The following is a 9,557-nucleotide window of genomic DNA, read 5'->3' as shown; positions in this document are numbered from 1 at the left end:
ATGTGAATCGGATTTGTTTTTCATTTTTTTTGACTTGGATACTTGGTAAATCTCTTCGAAATATCCAAATGCATTCATCTTAATTGTAAATCAAAATTAAGATGTAATTATAAATTTTTTTAGAATCTTAACTATGTTTTTCATTTTTTATATTGAAACATTGAAATAAATAAAAAATTACATCTAAATACTCAAAGTTAAGAGATTGTAATTTTCCATTTGTTATCTAAGATCAAAGATTGCAAAAAATGATCTCAATTGTCTTTGAAAAATCTAACTAAGTAAAGAAGATGAGAAAAGATAGTTTAGGTATTTTAAAGACATTATAAACGTGAGATGAGATATATCGATTATTATTTTTTTTTTAAATTTACTAAATGGATTATTAAGAAACAACCCAAAACTTAGGGATTACTTGGAATAAAGTCCCTCCACTGATGGCCTTTATGAATAATTTTCCAAAAACAAGAGTACAGATCCAATACTATAAGGAGTTGGATAACGTTACCCAACTTCAAATACATTTCTGCCATGTGCGCATACTAGTTATGGCCCACTGACCAAAATTTTTTGATCCACCCATTGGCCGGACTGTAATATAATTATTAATATATATTTTTTCTATTGGGAAAAAGACCTTACTAAGCCTCATCCACCGTAAAAAAGATCTCAAGATGTATAAAACATGACCTCGAGATTTGTAATGAATATCAAGGAATGATTTTCTGAATCTCGAGGCCTTTTTTATGGTGGATGAGGCTTAGTAAGGTTTTTTTCCCTCACTATTTGAGTAAGACTAGTCGGACTTTAAAAATATTGCTAGAATTTATCAAGAGAGATGCTAATGCCACATCATATTTTTTTTTCTAATGCCACGTAATTTCTTATGTACATCACCAAGGAATTGCACATTGCTGTGATGGCGTTAGCAAAACTTGGTGTGGCCATAAGTGGCTCTCTTTATCAACCCGGCAGCTGATACTTATGTTTAGAGACGTGCGGGATTGGACCTCACATCGCACATCTTGACATGAAAATGGATAAGAATCATAGATGCTTTTTCACTCGTATGTCGAGGAAAGTAAATATGGTTCCTAATGCATTTTCATGTCAGGGTAGGGTTGTCAACAGATAGGTATTCAATCGGATAGTGTTATATCCGAATTTGAATTCGAAAAAAATAGTAATATTTGAATCTGATCGAATATCACTAATCACTATTCGAATTTGCATTCGAAAGAATTATCGGATATTCGAAAATATTCGATTTGAATTTAAAAAATAATTTTTTATTTTTATTTTTACAGTCAATTTACTTGCAAAATAGAGTTAAATAAAGTAAAAAAATACCTAAAAAATAGGATTTTTTCTGGTAAGGGAACACCTAATTCATCGCTAATCGGTACCAATGCATCTTTTAAAGTTATACCATTGATGACATTGTTTGGTAAGTGCTTGTAGACTGAAGTGAAGGTGTACCATCATAAACGACGAGTTCCCAAACCTTCTTCCCTCTAATATTTAATATTGGTTTTGAATCTCAGGCCTGTGGTTTTTGATTTTAGTTGGATTGAAACTCAGACTCGCCATGAAACTTATTTGCAGATTATTTGTGCAGTTTGAGTTGAAAGAGGGAGAAGGGAAGAAAGGTTAGTCTTGCCTTGTCTCGTCTTACACACACACATATATATATATATATATATATATATATATATATCAAAAAAAAAAAAAAAAAAAAGAAGATGTCTTGTCTTTATTAAAAAAAGAAAGAGAGATGTAGAGAAAGAGATGTCTTGTCTTTATTAAGGATATAGAGAGAGAGAGAGAGAGTGTGTGTGTGTGTGTGTGTGAGTGAATTGTCTTGTCTATATTAAAAAAAATGAGAGATGTCTTGTCTTTATTAAGGAGAGAGAGAAAGAGTGAATGAATTGTCTTGTCTTTATTTAAAAGAGAGAGAAAGGTGTCTTGTCTTTATTATAAAGAGAGAGAGAGAGAGATTGTCATTTTATTTATATATATATATATATATATATGGGTCCCTTTCAGCAACAAACATTTTGGCAAACATTTTGGCAAAACATTTTTCAAAACATGGGTTAGAGGTTTTGGAATGGGCTGATTTTTTATGAGCATGATCTCTATGGTGAGGAGATCATCCTCATCAAAAATCAGCCCATTCCAAAACTTCTAACCCCATGTTTACAAGTTGGGAAATCGTGGACCGTCCATTTTTTGTAAGCCATTTTTGATGGGTAAGAGGTTTTGGAATGGGCTGATTTTTGGTGATGATGATCTCCTCACCGTAGAGATCATCCTCACCAAAAATCAGCCCATTCCAAAACCTCTAACCCATATTTTGAAAAATGTTTTGCCAAAATGTTTGTCAAAATGTTTGTTGCTGAACATTTCCCTATAGATATATATATATATATATATATATATATATAAAGAAAAACAGATGTGTCTTGTCTTAATTAATGTTTAGATATATATATATATATATATATATAGGGAAATGTTCAACACCCTAAGTTTTACCACACACTTTAACAAACGTTTTTTGTCCTACATGTGTTAGAAGTTTTGGAATGGGCTGATTTTTGGTGAGGATGATCTCTATGATTAGAAGATCATCCTCCCCAAAAATCAGCCCATTCCGAAATGTTTAGCCCTATGTTTACAAGTTGAAAAATCGTGGACCGTCCATTTTTTGTAAATCATTTTTGATGGGGTTAGAAGTTTTGGAATGAGCTGATTTTTGGTGAGGATGATCTCCATGGTGAGGAGATCATCCTCACCAAAAATCAGCTCATTCTGAAACTTCTAACCCATGTAGGACAAAACGCGTTTGTTAAAGTGTGTGGTAAAACTTAGGGTGCCGAACGGGACCCATATATATATATATAAAGAAAAACAGATGTGTCTTGTCTTAATTAATGTTTAGATATATAAGAAGAAAAAACCATTCGGATCGGATATTAACGAATCGAATGCAGTGATATCCGAATTCGTATCCGAAATCTATTCGAATCCTAAAAATACATCCAAATTCAATCCAATATTCGAAAATTTAGGATAATATCCGATTTTTCAAATTCAAATTCGGATTCGGATTTTGGCTATCCATTGACAGGCCTACGTCAAGATATGTTCGGTAAGGTCGAATCTTTAGTCACTACAGCATTATTCTTATGTTTAAGCCCATCAACTAGCTAGAGGGGCAAAGCATTAGTGGATAATTATTGTGATAGAATATGCCACGTGGCAAAACATAACATGGAGTTGGGATAACATTATCACTTCTGGAATAGATGTTATCCCATTATTCATAAAATAAGAAGAGGCTTGTCTTAATTACAAGGATCTCCATTCCCCTGTGCACCATGGCTCTTCTCCTCCTTTCTCTACAAGTAATAGGTGGCCTCATTGCCCTAATCTTTTTCTACAATCTATGCAGAATGAGCACTAAGTGTCCTAAAACTAAGGGCATGGAAGCCCCACAACCAGCTGGTGGATGGCCAGTTATAGGTCACCTTCATTTGTTACAAGGCCAAGTCCCGATTGCTCGGACACTAGGAGCTATGGCTGATAAATATGGTCCGGCCTTCACCCTCCGACTCGGTGTGCACCGAACTCTTGTGGTGAGTAATTCGGAGCTCATAAAAGAGTGCCTTACAACCAATGATCGGGTTTTTGCTACTCGTCCGCGTAGTGTAGCAGGAAAGTACTTAGGCCATAACTATGTGTTATTTGGGGCGGCCCCTTATGGTCCATACTGGCGTCACATACGCAAACTTGCCACACTCGAGCTTCTATCCGGCCGACGCCTTGAGATGATCAAACACGTGCTGGCCGCAGAGGTTGACAAATCTACTAAAGAATTGTACTTACAATGGATGAATAATGGGAGAAAACCAATCAAGGTTGAGATGAAGCAGTTGTTCAAGGACATTTCTTTGAATGTGATGATAATGTTGACGGCTGGGAAGAAATGTTTAGATAATATAAAAGCCCAAGATGGAGCTCGGGCACAAAGAGCTATTATGGATTTTATGTACCTCTCGGGGGTGTTTGTTATATCAGAAGCACTTCCATATCTCGAGTGGATGGACTTGCAAGGGCACATAAAGGCCATGAAGCGTGTGGCCAAGGAAATGGATAATCTTGTTGGAAGTTGGTTAGAAGAAAATCGTTGGAAGAGTTTGAATTGTGAGAAGGAAGGTGAGCGCAATTTCATCAGTGTGATGTTATCTATCATGTTGGAGGATTCAGAGATATTCGGCTTTGATCGTGATACAGTTATCAAGACAACTGTTGAGGTATGTTCCTACCCTTAAGACCTAACAAACTCATCATCAAAGCCTTATCTCAAATGAATTATGTCCCTCTATTCAATTATGTCTGAATAAACTCATTCCGGTAATCTTAATCCCAATCATAAATTATGTATTCCTTAAAATCTAGAAATTATAAATACTAGGATTATTAAATAAGACATTAATTTGATAAATAACAAAAAAATTAGGAATCGATACATATTTCACATGTATAAATAACCAATTAAGTATGAAAATCCCAACTTAATCTAACTATCAAAAGTAGTAATCCAATTATCAGTTTTAACCTTAAGTTCACTATGATCATGCTAATAGTGTAAAAGCAACCCCAAGCTTTGATACCAAGTCTAAGAGTTTAAAACAATAGTCATGAACTAATAAGGGTAAAATAGTCCATGATTAATTATTGAATCTAGCATTAATAATATTATCATAGAAAATGGTAAACTTTTGATTAACTTACCTTATGACATGTTGAATGTTTAAAATAACATAATCTTCTTGTTTGAGTTTGAAATTGAACCCCAAAGCTCTTGATCAAGATGTTAGAAAAGACAAGAGAGAACAAGATAACTGATGGTTTGTCTTCATCTCTTTCTCTCCCTATAAATCTATATGACTATTGTAGTAATTTATTAAGTAAAGGGATACCATTTGGGGCTGTAAATAAGTTTCTTCATAAGCAAATAAATTAATATCCAAATACCTAAAATATTTAATATGGGTATTGTTGTAAATATTTCAAAGTCTATGGATTAGTGAGCTATTGTGACAAATTTTAGTGGTGGATAAAAAATCTATCACTATTGCCCCAACAAAATTTTTTCCACGCTTAATTGCTCTTACAAATATTTTCACTGTTAGTTGTCCCCACAAAAACTTTTCTACTCTTGGTTGCCCTCAAATGGGTAAAATCTTGGCTCCGCTCTTTGCCGTGAGCACATATTATGGCATCAAAAACATGATCGATTGGATGCTATAGGGATGTAGAGTTCAAAATTTTAAGATTTTTGAAAATAAATCAGAAAAAAATATTTTTCATCATTGAATTTTAATTTTAAATGTTGGAGTTCAATAGCCATTCATTTTCAACATTTTGGATGATGCTCAAAATAGTTTTTTTCAATCTTAATCCTAGAAGGGTGTGGTGTTGGATTGACAATGCGGTAATCCATTCTGGCCCAACAATCCTTAGCAAGATTTGATATCTTATTATGTTAGTAAGCATAGTATTTTTAAATTACTGTCTAATATAGAAGAGAAAGACATTGTGATGGAAAGTGGAATCTCGTGTTGCTCGAATTTTGGAGTTACGCTAACCTTTTGTGCAACCTGCAATTTAATTTAATACTTAAGAAGGTGTTAGACAAATACTAAAAGTGTTATAGCCAACCAACCTAGGGTTGTATTTGCTTATATCATAACAAACACGGCCTAAGGGATGATCATAAAGATCCCCCCTCTGACATACGCCCCCATCATATAACCATAGATCATTTGTTTCGGATACTCAAGAAAATGATTTATGAATCTATGTATCTCGAGGCAAGTGATGTACAAGGTTTTGTAATTAGGGCATATGGGGGTAAGGGTGGCAACGGGTTGGGTTGTGTCGTGTTCGTGTCATGTTGAGGTAAGGGTATTATGAAAATTTACCAAACCCAAACTTGACCCATTTAATAATCGCGTCAAAAACTAAAATCCAAACCCAACTCATTTATAAATAGGTACACCTAACTCAACCCAACCCATATATAACCAGTTTAATAAAATTCTAATTTTTGTTGAAAAAAATAAGTTATATTTTCACCACAAAAAATAAAATATCATTACTAAAAATAAAGTCACATAATCATAAACTAAGTTCAATGGTGAAAAATAACTTTCTTTTGAATCATTTTTCCAAAGTTCATATAATTTTGTCCTTTACAATGATGTGACATCAAATCATGTTTTTGGATGTCATAAGGTGATGTTTTCCTTACTAATCTGGTAAGGAAAGTGTTTTTCATTATTATTATTATTTTTAGCTAAGAAAAATCTATTTCATTATCACTTAGATATATTAACCTTACTTAGTAAGATCTTACATCTTACTAAGGCCCGTTTTGCCTAGATGGATATCCATATTAGGAATCAAAAACTACATGCCTCTAGATTTCAATGAAAAAATAGATTAACAAAAATACAAATATGAATAAATAAATAACTTAGTAAAGAAAATGTGCTTTATTTTTCAAACTAAAAGTTTAACAATTAATTATTTGAAAAATATCTTAAAACAACCTCGATATTATATAGAATTTGAAAAAAAAAAAATATTATGAAAATGTACTGGGAAATTCAAGTAAAAAAATGGATAATTCAAAATTTTCTTAAATAATTGTTGATATATTTAAAACTACATGTTAATGACAGAATAACTAAAAATGTCAAAAGGGGTTAAGCGGGTAGATGCCTCAAACTCAAATCCGACCTATTTAATAATCGTGATAGACGGGTTGACACTATTATGAACCAAACCCACTAATTTTGTGTCATTTTCGAGTCATGTTAAGATTGCCACCCCAATATGGGGGCGTTGGAAAATCATTATTCTTTGTAAAATGATGATAATAAAGTAGGTGTACTCGTTCTCTCTTCTAGGGCCTAGAATCCTGTTTAAGGATAGTTTTTAGGGGTGACAATTGGTCGGGTCGGGTTCGTGTCGAGTTGAGATAAGGGTATTATGAAAATTTACCAAACCCAAACCCAACCCATTTATAAATAGGTATACCTGACCCAATCCATATATAACCTATTTAATAAAATTCTAATCTTTATTGAAAAGAATAAGTTCCATTTCCACCACCAAAAATAAAATATCATTACTAAAAATAAAGTCACACAACTGTAAACTAAGTTCAATGTTCAAAAATAACTTTCTTTTGAATTTTTTTTTCAAAGTTCGTAGAATATTTCCCTTTACAAACATGTGGCATTAGATCATGTCTTTGGATGCCATAAGGTGATGTGGTCAGAAAACGTAAGGAAAGTGTTTTTCAATATTATTATTATTATTATTGGTTAAGCAGAGTGTATTGCATTATCACATTAGACATACTAGTCTTACTTGGTAAGATCTTAAATCTTATTTTTGCCTAATACATTTTGCCAATATTCGGAATCAAACACTACATACCTCTAGATTTTAATGAAAAAAATGGAGTAAAAAAATTATAAATATAAATAAATTACTTATTAGGAAAAATGTTTTTTCTTTACCAAACTAAAGTTAAACCATTTATTGATTTAAAACTATCTTAAAACACTATTTATATTTTATAGAATTTGATAAAAAAAACGTTATGAAAAAGTTATAGGAAATTCTAGAAAAAAAAAAGACTAATTTATTTTTTTAAAGTAATTATTAATATATTTAAAATTACACGTTAATGACAGAATAACTAAAAGCGTCTAAACGGGTCAGGCGGGTTGATGCCCAGAACCTAAGCCCAACCCATTTAGTAATCATGTTAGATGGGTTGACACTGTCATGACCCAAATTCAATTAGGCTTGACCCAAACCCACTAACTTCGTGTCGTTTTTGAGTTGTGTTTGCGAGTAATGTTGAGATTGCCACCTTTAGTAGTTTTCTTCATTTAGTTAGTTATTTGGTATACAACAATATAATGAATCAAATAATCTCTCGAGGTATTATTTCCCTGAATCAATATCCCTTGTTCAAAGTGAATGGAGAAATCATCTTATATCTTGGTAATTTTTCTCTAATCGATATAGGTACCGTTTCATCTCTCCCCTTACAATAAAATCACTCTCATTATTAAAAAAAAAAAAAAAACTCTTATTAGTTATAACTATTCAACATTTGATATTAAAATATGTTTTAGACTCTTATCCTCGGTGGCGCGGACACTACGGCGATTACTCTAACATGGGCCTTCTCCTTAATCCTAAATAATCCTCGAGTGTTAAAAATAGCTCAGGATGAATTGGACAACCAAGTAGGCAGAGAGAGACATGTGGATGAATCCGATATCAAGAACCTAGCTTACCTCCAAGCCATTGTTAAAGAAACATTACGATTGTACCCTCCTGCTCCACTCTCAGTACCTCACGAAGCCATGGAAGATTGTCAAATTGGTGGATACCATGTTTCTAAAGGGACACGGTTACTGATCAACCTTTGGAAGTTACATCGGGATGCACGTACATGGTCAAACCCATCTGAGTTCCAACCCGAGAGATTTCTCGAGAATGAAAGGTATGTCGATGTTAAGGGTCAACAATTCGAGTACATCCCATTCAGTGCCGGGAGAAGAGGGTGCCCAGGTATCACATTCGGCCTCCATATTACACAATTAATGCTTGCTCGTTTGCTCCATGGATTCAATTTTACAACTCCAATATTGGACATGCCAGTGGACATGACCGAGTCCTTAGGCATCACCATGCCTAAAGAAACTCCACTAGAACTCTTACTCACCCCACGCCTTCCTCTTAAGTTGTATGAATGTTAAAGACATAACTGCAGGTTGGTTAGAAAATTTGCCACCTCTTAACATCTATCTTATTCTATGTAGTTCCATGAACATTAGTTTATATGAATATATTAATTTACAGTAATGGAATTTTGTTTTGCATATAGTGCTCACAGAATCCACCAACCACACGAACCCACTTGTATTGAATGACATTCCCGATTTACATAACTACCCTTGTCAGTTATAAAACTATTCTTTCTATGCTTGATGTGGCATGCACTACTGGAGATTCTGTGAGTGAAAAATCACTTCAAGTAATGTGCGTCTATAAGTGCGGTGTGATTCTTTTCTCACAGTAATTTTGTTCACAGCGCTCATAGACTCTTCAATGCGTGTCACGTCAAGCATAACTATATAGGTAGTTTTGTAACGGAAAATATTTTGCTTCAAAATTTGAAGGAACCCTCTTCATTTTGATGGTATGAAGTTGGTTTAAGAAAGTAATTTCATGTGGTACATTGATTTACACGGTTTTTAATTTTTGACTTGTACAAGGATTCTAATATGGTTTTAAGGATTATATTTTTTAGGAGTCGAAATTAATGTACCATACTAACAGCAATAATGTACCATTAGTTTTATGATAGACATCATCTTTAAGTATCTTTTCTTGAAGTTAATCCAGAAAAAATAAAAAGGAAAGAACTCATGTCTCTTTTTTAAATTTGACAAAAA

The 9,557-nt window shown here is 33.2% G+C and overlaps 1 protein-coding gene across 1 annotated transcript; it reads left to right on the top strand.

Moving 5' to 3' along the window:
- The first annotated feature begins 3,316 nt into the window (after positions 1 to 3,316).
- LOC147405018 (cytochrome P450 CYP82D47-like) lies at positions 3,317 to 8,964 on the top strand. Its single transcript, XM_086441136.1, has 2 exons — positions 3,317 to 4,319; positions 8,229 to 8,964. The coding sequence occupies exons 1-2, from the start codon at positions 3,384 to 3,386 to the stop codon at positions 8,856 to 8,858; spliced, it is 1,566 nt and encodes a 521-aa protein (XP_086297262.1). The 5' UTR covers positions 3,317 to 3,383; the 3' UTR covers positions 8,859 to 8,964.
- The last annotated feature ends 593 nt before the right edge of the window (positions 8,965 to 9,557 follow it).

This window comes from Akebia trifoliata, chromosome 4 (genome assembly GCF_017979445.1).
Source record: "Akebia trifoliata isolate Shusen 1 chromosome 4, ASM1797944v1, whole genome shotgun sequence".
Taxonomy (NCBI): domain Eukaryota; kingdom Viridiplantae; phylum Streptophyta; class Magnoliopsida; order Ranunculales; family Lardizabalaceae; genus Akebia; species Akebia trifoliata.
This window is presented reverse-complemented; position numbering and strand designations above follow the sequence as displayed.